Genomic DNA, 21602 nt, shown 5'->3' on the forward strand with positions numbered 1-21602 from the left:
TGTCATCCCAAAGTTCACCCGAAATCAATTATCACAGGAATCTGTAACATTTAGAGGCTTGTTTAAAATGTCCCAAATGGCTGTCACAGTTCAGAAGAAGACCTCTTCCTGCATGTCATGTCACTATCCCACAGAAACAGGAATCCTTAACACCCTATGGCCAGTTCCCAGGAGAGGAAAGCCTGTTCCCATTAGGAACCAGCGCTCTTGGCACAGGCTGCCACCAATAGCCACTTTTCAGAAATTCAGCCATCAGACATTACATCATATGGACAAAAGAAATCCTCTTTTCCTCCCCTGCAGATGTTTACCAAGGAAACAAATGACCAAAACATGAACCACTAAAGAAGAAAACAACTAGATCCTTCAGGAGCAATCACGAGAGACAGGAAATGGAGGCCCGGCAGACTCCCAGGCTGCCTTCCCTGAGGCATAGCTCCCAGTGAGGCAACTCCAGGAGAGTCAAATTTGCCTCAAACTGCCCTGCCACTGCACATCTTGGTGACTCTGTGACAGATGTGAATCACCATCTCTGATGAGCAGGGCTCTAGGTCACAATGATTGCTTCAGTGAGCTCCTTCTTGTGGCTCTACATGCCCCTACAGCTCCTGGCACCCCGACTCTGCTGTGCTTGTTTCTGTATTTCCAGCCATGGGTGAGACATTGCCATGGTTTGCCCAACTGCCCTCTGCACTAATTCATCTTGTCCCAAACTGTCCTTCGCTTTTCACACCAACTTCTTAATCTCACCTCTACTACTTCTGTCAGCAGAGTTTAAATTTTTCTGTTGGTACAGGTCAGATATAACCTTCTCTTTTCTTTATCCCAATATTCAAACCTTATTTCAAATCATCTCTCAACCTAGCAGCCTCTTCCTGTGGTCACTGTGACTGTCTTAGCCTGTTTACTGTAGCAGCTTCTTAAACTGACTTCTCATCTCTTCTCCATCTTCTGCTCGGTTTGTCCAGTCAACCACCACCCAACCTGCCTTCCGGTGGCACTGTTTTCATCTTTTCACAAAACCCACAGTTGTTTCCCTGGATCTTATTATATCAAGTTGTGAAGCCTCTGCCTGCCTTTCTGCAGCTTCCACAACCCAGTCACTGAAAACAACTGCTTCTCTTTCCAGGACCCGTGCTTAGCTTTCAGAGGAGCCACGCTCCTCATACTCTTCAACAAATATTTACTGAGCAAATATTGGCCTTGGAAGCTGTGCTTCCTGGCACCAATACCCTCACATTGTCAACGTTCTGAACCAATCCTTAAACTTCTTTGGTAAGTCCATTCTCCCTCACTCAATGATATGCAGAAAGAGAAATGGGGCAGATAGGGATGCATGTCCTAAGGAATTTATAGTCTAACTGGAGAGATAAACAATAAAGTAATTATCCAATGCAGTAAGAACTCTGCAGAACCACCAGTAAAGCACTCTGGGTATGGAGGAAGATACAGTTCATCCAACTGAGGAGACTGAGAGGCTTCAGGAAAGTTGTGGCACTGAAATTTGAAAAGGATTTTTGATAATAGTGGGGTGTGGGCGCAGACTATAATCCCAGTGAGGCAAAAGGAATGCAAGTTCAAAGCCAGCCTCAGGAACTTACAGGCCCTGTCTCAAAATAAATACTCAAAAAATGGGCTAGGGATGTGGCTTAGAGGTAAAGCCCCACTGGGTTCAATCCCTGGTACCAAAAAAAAAAAAAGGATTTTTGACAGGTTGACACGGGGGGAGGTGGGCAGAGGCAGGAATGACAAGAACAAAGAGCATGATGGAGGAAAGTGAGCAGAGATGGCCAAGATCAGACCAGATCGTCACCGTGCCACCCCCATTCCTGTCTGTGTCTTTACCTCCTTTTCCTCTCAGCTAGAAGGCCCTCCCCACCCACCTAATCTTCATCAGTTTTCACGACTGGTGCTCAAATCTGATCTTATCCACAGTGAGACACTTTCTGGTGTTCAAGTAATAACAAAAGTCACATGTGATAGCAATGGTATACTTTTTAATATTACATGTTCCACCAGTCTCCTTGTAAAATAAAAACAGGTTCAAGTCATTGAATCAGTAAGATAGAATAATGACAAAATAAATAATACTCTGGGGTAGGCACTGTCAGCCTCCAAAGATGTCTATATCCTCTTCTCTGGAATCTGTGGATATGGCAAGAGGGACTTCACAGATGTCTTTAAGGTTAAGAACTTTGAAATGAGGAGATTATCATGGATTATCTGTGTGGGCTCCATCTCAGCACATGAGTTCTGAAAGGTGGGAGAGGCAGGCAGAGAAGTAAGCCAGGATCTGACCCACCATGGCTGGCTTTAAGATAGAGGCAAGGGCCCTGAGCAGCTTCTAGAGGCTGGGAATGGCCCTTAGATGACAGCCATCAAGAAAATGGAAACCTCATTATGACTGCAAGAAACTGGACTCTGTCAACAACCACCGTAAGGAGGAAAGAAATTCTCCCTTACTACAGCCCTTAGAATGCCATATGGCCCCATGGACATCTTGCTTTTAGTCTGCTGAGACTGACCTGAAGTGTAAAATAACAAATTTATATGTTTTTAGCCACTAAAGTGTGGTAATTTATTATAGAAGCAATAGTAAAACTAATATAGGCCCTATGTTTTCCCAATAGGTGAACAACAGATTTTTTTTAAAACAACAGAGACTTCTCATAAATATAAAAATTAGCAGCATTTAAAAAATTTTTAGAAGAGTTTTTTAATTTTAATTTAAACAGTCATGTGCAAGGAAAATACAATTTCAACTTTTCCCTATTACTAAGGAATTAGGTGGAAAAAATTAAAGTACAGAAAGCATCATTCATAATGATAGCCACCTAATAGCTCAATACTGTCATCTCCTCCATACGTCTGATTTCAATTAAGAGTTGGTTCCACCCTGATTATCAACAAAACCACCCATTCTTTCCGGGGCAGCATCACCCTATCATCCCAACTATACTTTCTAATTGGTAGGAGCTGTTTCTAGTATCCCTTTATGTCCACATCAGGGCAATTGGTAAAGGATTAGATGAACCATAATCATTTAATACACTGATGAAAATGTCTATTTTATTCTATTTATTCTGCTCTGGTTTCAAAGTCGATAACTTTGAGTCACTCATTTATTGAGCACTGTGCTGAGTGCCACGGGAGATGTAAAAACTACACTGTCTGTCTAGAGACCTTTTAAACAAAGTTGTAACACAAAACAGAATAAAAGGTAGTAAAGAGATGCAAAAATAAGGTGCTGCTGAAACAGAGAGGGCTAGAGCATCAGTATAAGAAGCAGAAATCTCCCCCAAAGTGGTGGGGGCTCAAGCCAGATATGGAGGGCCTAAGTTTAATTAAGGAAACAATTTTGAAGGATGCTGTAAAGATGTTTATCTTTTTCAATGTTTCTGAACATACTGTTTACCTAGCAACCACTGCCACTAATTCTTATTTAGTAAAGCAGGCAATCTGCCAGGCAAAATTTCTTTAACCTGGCTTGAATTATATTACTTAAATTAGATCTTCTTTAAATATTAAAAATTTCAGATTAACAGTGGACTGAATAGACACGATCACTAAGCTTTTACTGTACCATCAAAAATCCATTTGGCTCACGAAACATTTTTAAATGTGGAAAATTTCAAATGACTTCATTCTGTCCCTGGCTTAAGTAACTAAGGATTGTTGAGGATCACATTTAGAGATTGCCTAAGGAGTGCGTGATTACTCACTCCATCTTAAAAACTGTTTTGTTTCTCAGATTCCTTTACTCAATTGGCATTTAGTTAATACCTACTATGTGTCTGAGGCAAGTGAAGGAATTCTGTCAGGTAAAAGGTATTTAGAGTGCTTACTCCAAATCAAACACCCAGCAGATGTTTTCTGAGTGCCACTGACACACCACAGTCTCCTAGTAGGAGCAGTGCTTTAGGAGACGGGACCTCGGGGACACGTGGAGAAATTCCTCTTAGGGGAAAACACTGGGGAAGACAAACACCTCTAGAGACCAATAGAGTAGCAGGACTAGAAGACATCTTTAAAGGGTGGGTCTTTAAAGGCTGGCAAGTCTTGTCAATCAGATGACTACCTGCTTTAAAATTTTTGACTAAAATTTTTGTTTCACAAACTTTCGATGAACACATTCTGGATTTTATTAAGTTTTGCAGGAGACATTGAAGGGCAGCCAGGGACAGTGTGTGGGTGGAGACAAGCAGGAAATGTGTGTGGAACAGAGAAAAAGAGGAAGGGAGTGTAAAAAACAAAGCACTTAGGGTAAAGGAACATAGGACATTCCTGAGTTTAGGACATAATTTGGAGAAATACCTAGGCTACTTCCATAGGCTCAAGGAGGGCTGTGGGAGTGAGGACAGCTCTCTATGGAGGAATCAGTTGCTAAAGGAATCAATAAGCCTTCAGGAGCCACAAAGGAGTCAGAGAAGGGATTCCACAAGCAGACAGCAGTTAATCTTTTTTCCTGCTTTTGACTTATTCCCTGGATGTTTTCTAAGAACAGAAACTCTCCCTGGAGTTGCAGAGACTACAGGCCATACTGAGTCTGCAGCACAATGTGCAATGGAACAAACCCAAATAAAGAGGCCAAACAGAACATGTTCTTGCGACCCCAAACATCTCATTCCTTCCCAGTGGACTACCATGGTGTTAGGAAATGACCTTGTAAGAGAACTGAGTTTTGAGTCCAAGAAGCTTGCTCAATGAATTCAGCATGTTCTCCAAGAGGAGATTCAGGATGACAAGGGAACATCTGTTGAGTCTCTCAGCCATCACTTACACTGACTTTACCAGATGTTCTGACTCTGATCCAGTGAGAGACCAAAATTCTCTGGGGCTCAAAGGCGGTTTATTAAACTCCCACAAATTGAGCACCTTGCCAAATGTGTATTATAATTTTTGGTAGAGCTTCATGTTCCTTCTATTCAAGAAATACTGGCATATTTTTGTAACTAAAGAATTACTATACATAGTTTTTATTTTTGGATTTGGAAGCTACCAAAAAAAAAAAGAAAGAAAGAAAGAAAGAAAGAAAGAAAGAAAGAAAGAAAGAAAATAAAAAGATTCTCCATGTAAAAGAATCTGTTTTCCATCTGTTAGATTGGCAAAAAAATAAAATGTTTAATGATATCAGCTGTTTCTGGGGATGGGGAAAAGGTACTTTTATAATCCTCTGGCTGGAAAGTCAACTGGTATAATCTGCCTGGAACAACCTGACATTCTCTATTAAAATAAAAAAATGTGCATGTACTTTGACTTGGCACTTCTATCGCTGGTAACCTGGTCTACAGAAATATCTCCAAACGTTCGTCAAGATAGCAAGTATATTCATTGTAACATTTTTAAAAGGGAAAAATATGAAAATAAATAAGCCATGGCATTTTCACATGTTAAAGTGCCAAAGAGCTATTGAAAAGAAAAAGGTAGATGAATACAGGCTGATGTGGAAAAGGTTCTACAGATGAAAAAGATCAAGTTTCAGAATATAATACACACGTTTCTTTTTTAAAACCCTGAATAAAAGTAGAAAACAAGGATTACATGATTTTCTTTGAATTCATCTGTCCAAAAAAAAAATTACTAAAACTTAACATGTCATTTTAAAAGAAATGAGAAGGAATATCAATCTTTTCCATGTTTTATTGGTGCATTATAGAATATCAATTTTAATAAACATATTAAACTATTAATTTCTAGGGAGATATAAGAAGCTGCTCATAGTGACACTTCTAGGCAGTGCTTAGAAGAAAATTGAAAGTGAGAACAAGAAAAGAAACACTTTTCACTTTATACCCTTCTGAACTTAATTTTTTTTTTTTAAACCATGGGCATACATGGCTTCCATTGATGAAGAATACTGAAAAGGAAAACACCACCATAAAAACTCAAGTAATGCAAGTATACTAGAAGGTTTCAAAGCTAGATCCTGGAATAAAATATTGAAAATACTGAGACTGTGGGTACCAATAATTACCAGGTATTAAAACCAAAGATGGACATATTCTGTACAGCTTAAGAGTCAATAGACACTCAGGCTGCTCCTAGATGTGCTGACCTGCCTCAGTGACTGTAGTAAAGAGCACAAAGTGGAGCTCCACTCACCTGTTGTTGAATGCTCCCCCGAAGTCACAGTCACAAGGTCGACAGCCGTCCAGATCGTTGCTCAAGCCCCAGTGCTGTGGCTGCAGAACAGAAAAGATGAAAAGAGTAAAGGTGGGTTCCTGGCGCTGCACAACACACCACAAGGAACAAGTTACAGCGTGGTTTTGGTTTTTCCACCAAAGAAAGCTGACAGAAGAGACATTCTGAAATAATGAACCCAAGTTTGCAGGTCACAGGAGGCAGAGGATTATAGGTTATCACATGACAGGGTCACATCAGATTCCTTTTCTTTGTGCAATTAATGAGTAAGCAGTACAGATACCAATTTTCTTCATTTGAATTATGCTGGCAGTAAGTCACAGCAAATATTTGGCAGGACTTTAATTTTCCCTCAGTTCAGTTTGTCATAAATCCCACCAGGAAAGCCCTTCAAGGATTCACCTGTGTGGAAAGACCACATAGATTCTTCTCACAACTGGAGGGTGAGGAGACCATAAAGTCTTTGGGACATTTGAAATGGGGGGAAAAAAAGAAAGAAAGAAAGAAATGGGACAGTATCTATCAGGGAAGATGATTTCTAAACCTCAAAAATGAGCAGATTAAAAAGAGGCTACCCACGCTGGGAATGGTGACATATAACTGTAATCCTAGTGGTTTAGGAGGCTGAAGCAGGAGGATTGAAGCCAGCCTCAGCAACTTAGCAAGGATGTAAGCAACCAATGAGACCCTGTCTCAATAAAGAAATAAAAAGGGTTGGGGATATGGCTCAGTGGTTCAGCACCCCTGAGTTCAATCCCAGGTACCCAAAACAAACAAAAACTTAACAATTTAAATCAGACTTCCAGAAATCTATTTATAATCTATCAGGATTATATACAAATACATTTTTTTAATGGTGACAAATGTAAGAATACCATAGAAAATGCAGAATAATGTTTTTAAACTGTCCTCAGGATTACTCCACCCAAGGCTAGGGATGTAGCTCAATGGTAGAGGGCTTCTGTCTGGCACATGCAAAGCCCCGGGTTTGCATGTGCTAGAAAAAAGCCCTCTACCATTGAGACTTACATTTATAACCAAATGGATCTCAAGCATCAAGCAAAAACAACAAAAACCCATTCAATCGTTTTGGTGAACTTTTTTGTGTATTTCCTTCCATATTTTGCTTTTCTTGTTGGATATTTTTTCCTACATAATCAAGACATTATTCATGCCCTGTGTTTTTCTGTTAAACAGCAGAAGCATTTCCTCATGATATTGTCATTTTCAACAGCAATCAATTTAGCACTGTATGGAAATCTCCAAATTTACTTAACTATTTTCCCACTCTTGTTCCCAAGTCTTCTGCCATGATTAATAAAGAGGCAGTGAGTCCTGTGAATAATCTTTGTCCAATTTGGTGATTATTTCATTAGGACAGATTCCCAGAAGTGGAATTAGTGGGTCAAGGGGTATGCACATTTCCACAGGCTACTGAGATGTAGCTCCAAAATGCTTTCCAGAGTATGAACCAGTCTGCATTTCTATCAGCAACAAACAAGTGTGAGCCCTCATTATGTCCTCACTAATAGCAAGTATTCTCATTTTTAAAAACTTACTAGTTTGCCTGTAAAAGTGGTATTTCACTGTAGCTTTATTTTATAATTTTAACTGTGAACATCTTGTCAAATTATTCACTAATAATTCCTATATTGTGAACGTTCTACTTGTGTCTGTTAACATTAACACATAAGGGGTGCTGGTAGACTCCATGATGGTAAAAAGTGTTCTCTATTAAAACATGTCATGTTCACTAACTGTTCATCCCATGTGATTAGGATTTACCTACCAGACACTGGTCACAATGCTGTCCTGTCACCAGACGCTTACAGTAGCAGTAACCAGTCTCAGAATCACAAGGATTTCCGCCAGGAATCGTTCCCAGAGGGTTGCAAGCACAAGCTTTATTAAAGACAAAGTGAGGCAAAAAAACACACAAAGTGAGTCCAAAGTCACTGTTTGGTTTTAGAATTACAAAGTAAAATGGGAATTGGGTACATGGGAGAACTCCCAAACTTCTTACTAAACAGACTTACATTTACAACCAAATGGATCTTCAGCACTTAAGTCATAGAAGCCTTCTTTGCAAATATCACAATGTTCTCCTTCCACATGCAATTTACACCGACACTGACCAGCAATGAGACCAGCAGAAAAATCAGTGTAACTGTCACAGATTCCCCCATTCTGAGAACCTGCTGGGTCACATGTACATTCTAAGAAGAAGAAAAAGGAGCAGGTTAAATGGACCAGAAAACACAATGTATTGTTATATAAATACAATGTTCCCTTCTACCCTCAAAATCTCACAAAAATAAACCAAAGAAGGTTCAACTATCAAGTAAATTCCACTCCCAACAGCCCAGGAAGCAACTAAACTAACCATGCTTGGCCTGCTGCTCATACTGGGCTCAGAGAGGGATGTTACTACAGACAATTCCATGTGAAAGGTAACCTAAAGTAGGTCCCAATGTGACATATCCCCACATACTTTCGCAGAGATTAGGATCTCGGATATCCCTCTCCGGGTGCTGGTAGTAAAACGGTTTGCACTGCTCACAGTTTCGTCCCATGGTGTTGTGCTGACAATCATCACACACTCCCCCGCTGACATTCCCAGTGGCCAGGAAGACGGCCATGTCAAAGTGGCATGAGCTGGAATGTTCGTTGCAGTTACACTCTGTATAACAAGACCAATGTAAAGAAAAGATATTTAAGCCACCTATCAACAGAGTCTGCAGGAATAAGGCTCATGTAGAAAACCAGGAACTGAGTTCAGACAGAAGAGCAATCAACAAGAAGGCATAGCCCCACTAATGATACTGGTTCAAACCCTAAATCAGGTTGGAAACTAAAAATGTGAACTCTCTGAAGCAAACATATTTATCTGTGAAAGAAAATAGACTATTAAAAAGGAAAAACCCTCGAGGGAAATTCTCTTGGAAACATGATCAGAAGGACAGCTGCCAGTCCACTGAGGATATCCACAGGTCCCATTCAGTGGGACTGGGTGAAAGTACTCCAAAGGACATAAGGTGGTACATTCCTAGGAAAGCCTGTTTGGACTCCCTGTTTGGAACAACATGGTATGAAGTATCATTTTCCCTTTTCCCTATTCCTACCAGCACATCAGGCCTCTTTGGTAAAAGAGGTAAAGCTCTTTGGTAAAAATTGAGATTTTGTTGTGTTGTATTTTGTTTTGCTTTTGGTACTTTTGCTTTTGGGGGATAGAACTCAGAGGTACTTTACTACTGAATTACATCCCCAGCCCTTTTTTGTTTGGGGACAGGATCTAAACTGTTGAGGGCCTCATTAAGTTGCTGAGGCTGGCCTCAAAGTTGCAATCCCCCTGCCTCAGCCTCCTGAGTCACTGGGATTAAGGCGTATACCACCGCACCCGACAAAATTGAGATATGTTTAACAGCCATCTAGCCAACCTTCTCAGATGTATTTCCTTCCTCTAGCCTCTTTGGCAGTCATCCAACCTGGCTCCAATCATCTCACTCATGCTCAACACAAGGGCATACCAACTGCTCTTGTCTGGCTCTCCTGGGGCTCTACACTCTTAGCTTCCCCACTTGCCTCTGCCATAGGATGTTCTACAGAGGGACGTCCCTGTCCCTCTCATCCAGCAACCTCAAGTACCACTCATCAAGGGCCAGCTGGGTGCTAACTGCTAACAAAGCAGTGACCACTCCAGCTTTCACTGGTTTCTGAACTTTTAGAACATTCTTCCTAGCGAGGGCAGAGGAACTCTCTTAAAGGGGAGGAAAAGTGTATGAAATCAGAGCAGGTGGGAAGGGTGTTGCTTCACACTTCTGTACCCCTCTGCACAGAGAATAACATTGGGAATTATCCAGAGGGCGCAGCTGGCTGGCACGGAATTGAGGCTGAAAACCCTACTCCATCTCTCTCTGGCCTTAATGATCCACCATGCCATATTTTTCTTTCATTTTCCCTCATATCATCTTGTCTTAAAAACAGGTATGAGATCAAGGACAACAACTCAGTCTTCCTGGGTCAGTGCCAAACACAGAGGGGCTGCTCAGTAAATAGTAATTTTTGTTAAATTAACTGAATGCATACTATTGGTCTCCTGGAAATATCACAGTGAGCCTGGGAGAAGTGTGTAACTTTTCTTCCTCTTCAAAACAGCTCACTGTTTGGGCACTGTGAACCAGAGAACTGGAATCCCAATTGATTCAAAACCTCCCCAGGGCTGAGACTTACTTTTACAGGCATTGCTGTTCCGACCTTCGGCAGGTCTCCAGGGCAAATCATGGTAGAAATCCATGCACAGTTCACAGTTTAAGCCCTTTGTATTATGCCTGCACATGCAGTGTCCATGGACCTTGAAAGTTGAAAAACAGGGGCCAGCAAGGTCAGGTCAGAGAAACTAATGGCCAAACTGTCTCCACAATCCATCGAAAATATAAACCCCTTTCCACATGAATTGCTAGCTTGCCACAGTGAGGGTTTCCTCGTCTTATCTTCTTCCTCTCCCAGCAAGTTCTATCCGTTTCATAGATGGCTATAATTCCCACTCTAGAATAGTTCCCATGACATAATGGATGCCCAGAATTTTATCATCCATAAAAATAACTCGGATAAACAAAATTTGCTAATTTAAAAAAGCAAACTAATTACTTAAGAATTTTTTTAAAAAAACTACTGTAATAGAAACTTCAAAAGTCACAATGCAGAACATATCTGGAGACCAATTCATATTACTGCAAGTTTTGCCACAAGGCCAAATAAATTGGGGGGAGAGATGCTAGAAATTAAAACCAGGGGTGCTTTACCACTGAGCTAAATCCCAGTCCTTTTTATTTTTTATTTGCAGATAGGATCTAAGTTGCTAAACTTGTGACCCTTCTGCCTGAGCCTCCAGAGTAGCCGGGATTAAGGGTGCATTACCATGCTCAACCCAGATAACCATTTTTTAAAAAGTTATTTGCTTAAAAAAAAAAAAACAACAACTTTAGACATAGCACTTTTTTCAACCAAAATAAAAATTTAAAAATCAAATATTTTTTTTCCTTTAAGTCAGAAAACAAAATTCCAGAAAGATACAATCTAATTTGCTGCACTATTCATGTTATTTGGCTATAAAATATGTATGCTTGGGACTCCTGAGACATGCAAATGATAAACTATTTCTGCTCATCATATATGCATGTACATGGGTATTTCACCTTAACACTAGTTTCTATAAAACTGAATTCAGAAACAGAACTAACAGGCCCCTTTTGGACTTGCTCTGACAAGACTGAAGGTAGCTGAAAGTAAAAAGTCCTCTCACTATAAAGTGGTTTTATATAAACTGAAAAATGGTCCAAAGTTCATACCATGAGACTCTACAGTATCTGAGCAAACAGGACAACATACTCTGACACCATGAGAGTAACATGACATTTACTATGCAGCAGATTTGTTACATTGGAAAGTAACTGCACAATCTACCTGGCATTTTCTCAAAGACATACTATAAGATCAGTAACATATCTATCCCATCTATCCCTGCCTTCAGGCTCTGTTAAAAATCTAAGTAAGTTGTGGCTCAGTGGTAGAGGGCTTGCCTGGCATGCATGAGGCCCTGGGTTTGATCTCCAGCACCTCAATAAGAACAAAATCATCCAAGTTGTTTATGCACTGAAACATCTAACTGGAGTAAAAAGAAGACAGAATTTTTATAAGGTTGAATACATCCAATCCTGAACCTTTTTTTTAAAATAAGGATTAACAAATTTCAAAAAGACATTAAGTAAGCAAGGCACACCCTTCAACAAGGGAGGCCTGGAGTTTGGTGGCAGGAACCCTAAGGGAAGGGCAGGAGCACTAATCCGAATACCCATCTGTTACTCACTTATCTAGGACTCCTTAGCCAAGTTCTCAATCTCTGGTCTCTTCTACCAAGAACAGTTGGTTTAGGTGATCTTCTGAATCCTGACACTAAAATCCCCTGGGTCTATAAGAATTCTCCCAGAAGTTACTTAACTAGGTTAGAGTACCCTAACCCTTTCTACATATTTGGCAAATCACCCAAATTCCAAATTTTAAAACACTCTTAACAGTACAAACACAACATGGAAGTGTACAAGGAATGAAATTAGAAGAAAAATACAAAGAAAACTTTTCTTGAACTTTAAATTTCTAAAGATATCTCATGTGTCTGAGTTAAAATTTCTAGTTGCTTTGGACTGGGATCAATTTCTGCTTTCTAGCATAAAGACTGAATACCTGTGGTTTTTAATCTTCCCTACTGTAAAGGCAAACTAAATTGTTATTTAGACAATTTTTTAATCCTTGATGACTAGAATATCTACTTTAGCAAGAGCCTATAGCAAAAAATTACAAAATTTCATTCAGGGTTTGTGAAATGAGCAGTCCATACATTCTCACAGTCCAAGAAACTGAAGAGAAAATCAGCAATCAACCACCAACCTGGTAAAGTGGTGAAACCTAAGCCTGGAAAACGAAACCCCCTAAAAAAATGTGAAAGGTTTAAGGTAAGACTGAATCTTGCCTTTTAAAATCACCAGTATAAAAGAGCAAGCTTCAAGGAACACTGACTTACCATTCCTTCCACATCTTCACTGAATCCATCCACAGGGGCACATTCACTGGCGTGGCCGTAGCAGAAGCAATTTCCTCGGACCACCATATCATAAACTGCATAGTAGTACTTTTCCCTGATTTCCATTCTGGAATCCAAAAGGTTATCTCCCAAAGTATGCAGTTTCACAAACTTGATTCTCAAGTTGGTGATTTTTAATAGATCTGTGAAGGTCAACCAAGAAGATGAAAAGTCTGGTCAAACAACCAAGAATTCTTTTGCAATTATACTTTCTTTCTCTTTAGAGCAAGGCTTGACAAATGAAAATGGCTTAAGAAAAGTTTACTCCCCTGAGATGGTCTAGATGACAGCTGTAAAGCTTAACATAACGTGACGGTCCCTGGAAGCAGGAAAGCTTACTGCCTTCTCAGTTTTCCAAGAATGTCTAACCTGTGTTGAATTTGTCTGAAGACCAGTGATTCACCAAGAAGTGTGAAAGTGGAGAAATGATAAGAATGCAGGTGTGTGATTACCAGAAGCCACTCGCTTCCCGAATACCATCTGGCACCCTCAGAAATTAGTGTCAGTCTCACAGAAAAATTCCATTCAGGTGGGAAAAGATTTACCTTCACTTCAATTCTTGTTATTATTTTAACAGTTAGGAGCATATTTTTCTTTATCTATTTTTGGAGGAGAAAATACTATCTGAAATTTCCTGCCACTTCAATGAAATTCAAATTACCAAAATAGATTTAACACGCCAGAATAACTATAATTTAGGGAAAGAATAAGTCAACCAAGTTTTTAAGTAATATTTTGTAATCTACACCTTTTCTTGTCCTAGTTTTACAAAACATTTCCATACTTATCAATATAATATAGAGACATAAGGATAAAGGGGCTTTAGTATGAAGATGTCAGGGCAAATTAATTTTTCTTAAATATAAGATCCTTGTAAATCAACTTCTTACATCTTTTTTTTTTTTTTTCATCCTGGATCTGAAAGCCTATGCATACCACAGAAGCTGGACTTCAATTACATCCTCCCGTAATTGGCTAAACCAACAGCTAGTCAACCTTCTCCACGATTGTTTTCATTAATTTCTAAGTTGTTCTTCCAAAGTGGATCCCAGGAGATTGGTTATTCCATCTGCCCCCTGGCTGAGCTCTGTAGCCTGAAATTGTTCATAAGCTTTATTTTCATTTATGCTGATACAGTCTTACAATGTACAATAGAAGACAAAAGAGTAGTGGCCCAGTGCATTAGATACTTTCAAAGCCCAAATACAATTTTATATACTTGTAATAAATGCATACTTCACAACAAAGACTACAGAAATGGCTGGGGGTGGAAAGTTAAAATGCACGCCTTAAATTTGTAAAATCTGCAGCAGAAAACCCACGTTCCTACTGAGCTGAATGGCAACATTCCCTACTGCAAAATCCTCCTGCACAAAGTGAGCACAAGCCCCTGCTGAAGAGAGGCCCAACCACAAATGTGAAGGGCAGCTGGAATATTTAGAAACCCTTGAAATGATCTTTGTGGAAGCCCTCAGAAGAGCAAATATGCTCCCCTTGCTCTCCTGCTAGAGTTAACAATCAAGCCTCGAAAAAACTGCTGTTCCATCAGGGGATCATCTTTGAAGTGCATCTCCGAGGTCTGTACAATAGGGACAACTCAAGAAACATTGTTCCCTGGATTACAAAGTAAATCCAAAGCATGATCAGCTCACGTGAATACAAAATTCACAACTGAATTTTGAAACACGGAAGGATGGCCTCATAGCTTACTCATATAGTGGCACAGAGCTGGAAATACTATTAAACATTTGTTTTACAATAGAATGAATGAGTAAATTAGGGACCAGAGACAGTCTGGGCCACATGCAAAATTAATTTAAGCAGGGAAGCAGTACTTTTCTGGCAATATTCCCTGGATTTCTTCCACTCTATTCTTCCATGCTTCAAGCTTGGAAGTTCCGTGAGGACTTGGTTTACAAAAAGGGGCCAAGCACAGCTGGGAAAGATCAGCAAGGACCAGCCCTGCCTCTACTCAACTGATTGCAACTCCACAGCATGGGAGGCAGGCTCATCCTTTCCATGGCCAGCTCTGTGCAATACCTCAACCACAGCTGGCTACAGTATTCACACCAACATCAGCTTCGATTTATTGAACATTTTCTATAGGTCAGACATTTTGGTTGGTCATTTATATATGTCAATTCATTTTCCTTCCACAATTATCCTAAGGTCAATATTACTCTCTCCATTTAAAGATGAAAGAAAGCAGCAACAAAAGTCATAAATAAATTACTTGCCCTGGGTCACACTGCTTTATGATGGAACTGGGATCCAAATCCAGTTGATTCCAAAGCCTATACTTTTAATTATTGCACACTGTTTTCCAAAAAGATCAGAATGTAATACTATAATAGCATGAGCATATCTGCTGAACATTAAAAAGAGCTCTGAACTGAGAATCATAACATGTGGGTTCAGATCTGACTGCCATTTAATAGCCACATCACTTTATGTGTGTTGTCCAACTGTGAGCCTCAGTGTATTCACCTATTAAATGGAAATACAACCTTCACCTTATTGAGTACACTGAGATGGCTGACACTTCTTCCTTCCCATCCTCCCTCACCAAGATTTTTAGCAAAGCATATGGCCACCTAGTTGGAGATGTTTCCTAGTGTCACCTGTACTGTGGCCATGTGACCAGTTGCAGGCAATGGAATATGAACAGAAGTGATATGAACAATTTCCATCTCTCATTTTAAATGAAACTTGCTTGCCTGCCACAGATTGAGGATACAGTGGTAGTGGTCTAATTCTAGCCACATGGCTAAACCTGGGAAGAAGACTGGCCATATAGCTAGGGCTACCCACATAGCAAGTAGAAGTGAAAGCTTAATTATAGCAGCCGAGCTACATTTCTTCTCTGGAAAACCCTCTGGCTGATTGCATAAGAGAAATAAACTTCTACTTTATTTGAGCAACTGTATTTTTTGGCACTCTTTGTTACAACAGCTTAATCTGTATTCTAAACAATATACTGAGCAATAACAGAAGTAAAGCAGGATGATCAACATAATTGTTTGAGTACTTATGACATAAATCTTTTACTCTTATCAAAATATGTTCTCCATCATTGAAGACCTATTACTGATCATTTCAAGAGCTCCTGGTAGGGTATTACAGTGGAAGAAAGAAAATGTAGGTGGATTAGGGACTGAATACTTGAGTTCTGGGTGATACTTATTTCATGAGTGCTGTTTCCCACCCAAACATTTATTTGAAAACAAGCTTACTCTGTATCCTCGGGCTATAAGGATCTTCTATTTTGAATGCAGGATCTAAAGCACGAAATATCACCTAAAAATAGATGAGAGTGGTTGGCATTTTTACAACGTCCAAAAAGCAGACTTGCAAGTAGAATGGAGAACAAAGGAATAAACAAACCTCTCCTTCTGTTGAGGGTTCAATGTCAGAATATCGGGAATCACAAATTATATCATCGACTTTTTTCATGGGACCAGTTGAGATGCCTGGGAATGAGCTCTCACAGTCATAGGCGAAGTATCTGTACACGCCCCATGTTTTACCGAAGTCAGATGATCGCTCTATCAGCATAGCAGCCGGACGGAATGTCTAAAAGCAGGGAACAAAAGTCTCATGATTTTTATTGGTAATCTGTACTTTTTTTAAGTCACACATGAAAATGTCACTCACTATGTGCCACAAACCCTGACTGCATGTGGCTGGTACTTCAGACAGCGGCTGGATTTCAACTACTTCAAGCTGTTTCACGGAGCCTCTTCTTGCAAGGAAAAGTGTCTGTTCTCTAAATTTTACACGTTTTCCTCGTCTACTAGATTAGTAAGCTGTTTCTCTTTAGAATTGAATTAGAAAGAGACCTTAACAGCAAACAATTTTTGGCACACTTACCCACCATGCCCATAACACAATTGGGTTTGGGTGTTCATTTTTTCATTTCTTCATGTAACCCTTCAATAAATGTATGAACAGCCTAAATAGACCAGACAGGGACCTCTTTGGATTACATGTGCTCTACATAGTTCAGTGAGGTACTGATATAAGCATAAAAAATTTACAGTACATGTCAAACACCATAGTTTAATTACATGGAGTGTGATTCAAAAAAAGAGGAAGAAATTAATCCAGATGTTGGGAATTCAATAATTCTCTTGCTAGGTACATACCCAAAAAACTAAAAACAAGGATTCAAATAGACACTTTTACATGACCATTTATGCCGCACTATTCACAATAGCCACAAGGTAGCAAGAACTCAAGTGTCTTTAAACTGGTAAACCGATAAACAAAATATGGCAAATACATACAGTGAAATATCCCTCGGTCACAAAGAGAATTATGATACTTGTTACAGTGGATGAATACTGAAAGCATTATACTAAGTGAAACAAGCCACACAAAATTTCAAATATAATAATTCCATTTATATGAAATATCTACGATAGTTAAGAGATATCTAATAGAGTAAAGACTGAAAGTAGATTAGAGGTTACTAGGGGAAGAGGGAAGAGACAATGGGAGTTATTGCTTAAGGACTACAGAGCTTCTTACGCTAAAATGTGTTAAAAGGCAAATTTTATGTTATGCATAGTTTACAACCAAAAATATTTTAAAAGTAAATAAAGCTAGGAAATGCTTCGCAGAGAAGATAGCGTCAAACAATCTTAAAAACCCTCCCTGGTTTTCTAGGCAGGGGCTGGAGGTGGCCAAAGGGGGCAGGAAAGGTTGGTTGGGGCAGGGTATGAAGGCAGTTGTTTGCCATTTTAAGGGGCTTACTTTACCCTTCTACAATGAAAAGGAATTCCTGAAGAATTAAGAAGAAAAAAATTAAATGATCATATTACATTTTAGCAAAATAACGCTTCTGGCAGAATTATTGAATTTGGAAAAACAAGATAGGGGGAAACTAAGTGGAAAAAATTAAAAGTTTTTTTTCCCCAGCAACTCAGGAAGCTGAGGCAGAAGGATTACAAGTTTGAGACCACCCTCAGCAACTAAGTAAGGCCCTAAGCAACTTAGCAAGACCCTGTCTCAAAATAAAAAATAAAAGGGTTTGGAGGTTTAGCTCATTGGTTAAGTGCCCCTGAATGAACTCCACAATTTTAAAAAAGTGAAGTGTTTTAATTGAAGCAATTACAACATGGAGAGAAACAAATGGATGGAACTGACTGCTCTGAAAAGTTAATGACAGTAAAATATGCTGAATTACACTTGGTGGTCAGTTAGATCTCAGTGAGAGGAAAGGAAACAAGGCACCAGTGCTGCCGATGACACAGGTTATTAGAGGAGTGGAGGCCCTTGTGTTTGGGCCTGGGGCATGTGCCAGTTACACGTGAGGTGCGAAAACAGTGGTCTGGCACTCAGCTTTGAGAACAGAGCTTGAAACATGAAGTCCCTGCACACACATAATGTTTGAAACCATCAACTATATGATGTCTCCAAAAAAGAAGCAAAGGCAAGATAAGGGGAACCAAGGTCAGTGCTACAGGAAAATACACCAGCGGGAGGCTAGACCAAAGGAAACAGCAGAGCCGGCGATGCCAATTACAGTATTCCATTTAACTCTCTACCAAGGGCTGATCTGACTTCCTTCCAAATTCCTATGTTGGAGATCTAATTCGATGTGTCACAATGTGACTCTGTGGAAATAGGGTCTTCAAAAGATAATTAAGGCTAAAGGAGATCATTAGGGCAGGCTCGAATCCAACATGACTGGTGTCCTTTGAAGAGGAAATGATCCACGTGCAGACTGAAGATGGTGTGAAGACACGGGAGAAGTCACCCATCTATAAGCTGAGGAAAGAGGAAACTAACCCTGCCCATACTTCCAGCTCAGATTTCAGCCTCTGAGATGGAGAAAAAATATATATATTTATTGTTTCATCCCCCTGTCTATGATACTTTGTTAGGGCCACCCAGGGAAACTACACACCCTCGTAAGACATTTGACTTACAGAGGAGGAAACTGAGGCTCAGACATTAATTGACTTGATAGTTACAGGCAGAGCTTACATTTAAATCCAGGCTAAATCAGACTACTACCATCTCCCTTTCTGGTTAAGGGCATAGAAGAGGGAAAGAGTCGGAGGGGAAAGAGGAAAAGGATAGAATGCTCAAAACCAAAATAAGATGAAGATTTAGGAGGGGGTGATGAACAAGGACAACTGGAAGTAAAAGAAAGCAGAATGAGCACTAACAAAGAACAAATGGGCAAATCCTTCACACAGACGAGTGCATTTTGGGAGGTGAAGTCAGACCACCATGAAAGAAGATCAAAGGAGAGTTAAGCCACCTAGGAAACAGAACCCAAATAAAGATGCCTACTTCTAAATTAAAATCAACCCTTGACAGTAAGTTGGGGGAGAGCTAAGGGTGAAAATGAGCACATGCCTAGACTTCAGACCTCTTCTTAATCCCAAGACCCTTTTTCTCTGATAAAATGAGTCCAGAGTAAGAAAGTAGTTTACATTTTCAGATGCATAAATTAATTTTTTACCCATCCAGGAATAGAAGAAAATGATAATCAAACTGAAGGAAGACTAAGAATTTTAGGTAAGGGAGGAGATCCCCAGTGACTGACTAAACTCTGTGTGCCAGTAGCCATGGCATAGTCCCATGACATCAGACTCCTGCTTGGTGACACTTGGAGAGGGTCTGAGAGGGCCACGCCTGGTCTGGTGTCACTGTGTCAAAAGGAAAAGCGAGGAAAATAATTGAAACCAGTCTTGCCTATGCTTTCTTCTTCTTCCCTTCTGGAAACTTCTAAGTTCCAAAGGGTCATTGGCAAGTCATCCAATTTCCTGTGGAGTTAATATGCTGTTGGAAACCGGAACAATGCATTGCACCTCAAGAAGGTAGCCTTTCTGTGCCCTTTGCTTAGTGATCAATCTTCTCTTGGGCTGTTACACAGTTGCCTCCAGATATATAATAAACACAAGAATTTGGAAACATCTGACTGTATACAAAAATCTAATGAACATACACAAGATGAGTTTGGCTAGCCTGAGAAAACCTAGTCAGTCATCTCCATGTAAACACATACTCTTTTCCTTCTGCTGCTCTGCCTCTTCTCTTTCTCCCCTTCATGGGTCAACCTTTGATCCTAAAGTATCTCAGCAATGATTCTCAAAGGCATTGGTAGCAGAGGGTCTCAGTATGGCAGCAAGAGGATACATGGGATGTGAAAAAGCTTTCCAAGAACATTCTGATCTCTCCTAACCTGGAAATTCAAAATGTTCTGAAATTCAAGACTTTCTGAGTGCCAACCTGACTGAAAAAGTTTTGAATATTGGAGATTGGAGGACTTTGGATTTGATTTCAGGATTAGGGATGCTCAAGTGATAATGTCTATGGAAATATTTCAAAATTTTAAACACTTCTGGTCCCAAGCATTTTGGATAAGGGATACTCAACCTGTAATATGGACTGGACTCCTGAGCTGCAGGAAGAGGCTCCCTTCTCTGTGAGGCTCGTAGCTGGCCTTTCCATTAACATCAGCCCTGACTTCAGTAAGAGCTCCCAACTTGTGCTCTCTTCTCACTATCCCAGTCCTTGCTGTTTTTCCTTGTGGGTTGCCCTTTCTGAAACACTGGCCTATAAAGCTCAGGTTCCTCACCAAGGATACAAGGTCCCTCTGATTGTAATCTGCTTTGCTAATTTCCCTACCCTCACTTCCTGGAGCTCCAGGCAAATCTACAGAGCACCTGGCTTAACAAACCCTGCTCCACCGTCCCACCACCAGTGCTGCGCTCGAAGACTGTGTTCTCTGCCAAGAGTGGCTTTTCTTCCACCCCCTCTCACTGAAATCCTGGTCAGCCCTCCTGGCTCAGGTCCAGTGCAACCCAGTCCTCTCCCTGGGAGGCTTTCTCCTTGATCCCAGGCTAAAAATTAATATCCCCCTCCTCTATGCAAAATACAGCATTTATAAAACTATCAAGTGCCCACAACATGCCAGGAGAGCACGATTATCCCCCTTCCCAGAGCAGAGGAGTAAGTCACACAACCTTTGGATATAGGCATCCTTCTTCCCATTTTACCAATGAGAAAACCCCACACCAGTAAATGGTGGAACAGAGATTCACACCCAAATCCGCCCACCCCCATATGTGTTGCTTTTCTCACTGGAGCTAGAACCCAAAGGGTAAGTTTTTTCCCTTAAACTACACACTGACAAACATGTCCACCATTCACAATCTAGTTGCTGTTTGACCTTTTGCATTTGTGTGCATAATTTCATCTTTGGCCCACTATATTCACTAGGATGAGTACTGAATTTGTGCCCAAAGGACTTTTGAATACAAATAAACTCAGAACTATCCATCTATGTGAACAGATGCTCTCTCCAAGATAAAAGACAAGACCATTAGCATTAATAAAGGTGAGTTTCAATATTTTTAGGTGTCACATAAACTGAAGGCAACATCTTCATGTGTGACTGAGTTTTAATTAACCACCAGGTTGACTGTTTGGTCAGTGAAAGGACAAGTCTGGTGAAAAGAAGCACTTGGATGAGTTATTCTGTGACCGTTCTACCCTTCACCCTCGGGATCCGGTATCAATGTCAACCTTACTGTCCCAGCAACATAATCACCAGTTACTTGGGGGTAAGCAAGGAGATGAAGAGCTCAGGCCTGGGAACCACATGGCCCCAATGTTTCTTCTAGTCACTTTCTGGCTCCCACGCCCACCCTTGCTCCCTGGCCTCACAGGCTTTGGTAAGTACACACAAGTGAAACTTTCACAACTCCTTGGCCATATGGGACATGTATCCCAAGCACATTTTTCCTAACCTGAGAGGGTGTAGTTAAGTTCCCTAACTCCAACTGCAAACTGTTCAAAAGCGATT

General features: G+C 40.3%; 1 protein-coding gene across 2 annotated transcripts in view; it reads right to left on the reverse strand.

The window, feature by feature from the left end:
• Positions 1-21602, reverse strand: part of LAMB1 (laminin subunit beta 1) — a 69481-nt gene that overhangs the window by 39659 nt on the left and 8220 nt on the right. For both annotated transcript variants that reach the window (XM_081283556.1, XM_081283557.1), the window contains 8 exons: positions 16163-16351; positions 16012-16075; positions 12719-12921; positions 10372-10492; positions 8633-8821; positions 8178-8357; positions 7931-8043; positions 6103-6182 (listed from right to left, as the gene is read on the reverse strand). In XM_081283556.1, the coding sequence (XP_081139682.1) occupies positions 6103-6182; positions 7931-8043; positions 8178-8357; positions 8633-8821; positions 10372-10492; positions 12719-12921; positions 16012-16075; positions 16163-16351 (1139 nt within the window). The remainder of the gene's footprint in view (positions 1-6102; positions 6183-7930; positions 8044-8177; positions 8358-8632; positions 8822-10371; positions 10493-12718; positions 12922-16011; positions 16076-16162; positions 16352-21602) is intronic.

The sequence above is a fragment of the Spermophilus citellus genome, assembly GCF_964194105.1.
Source record: "Spermophilus citellus genome assembly, chromosome: 3".
In the NCBI taxonomy this organism is placed as follows: domain Eukaryota; kingdom Metazoa; phylum Chordata; class Mammalia; order Rodentia; family Sciuridae; genus Spermophilus; species Spermophilus citellus.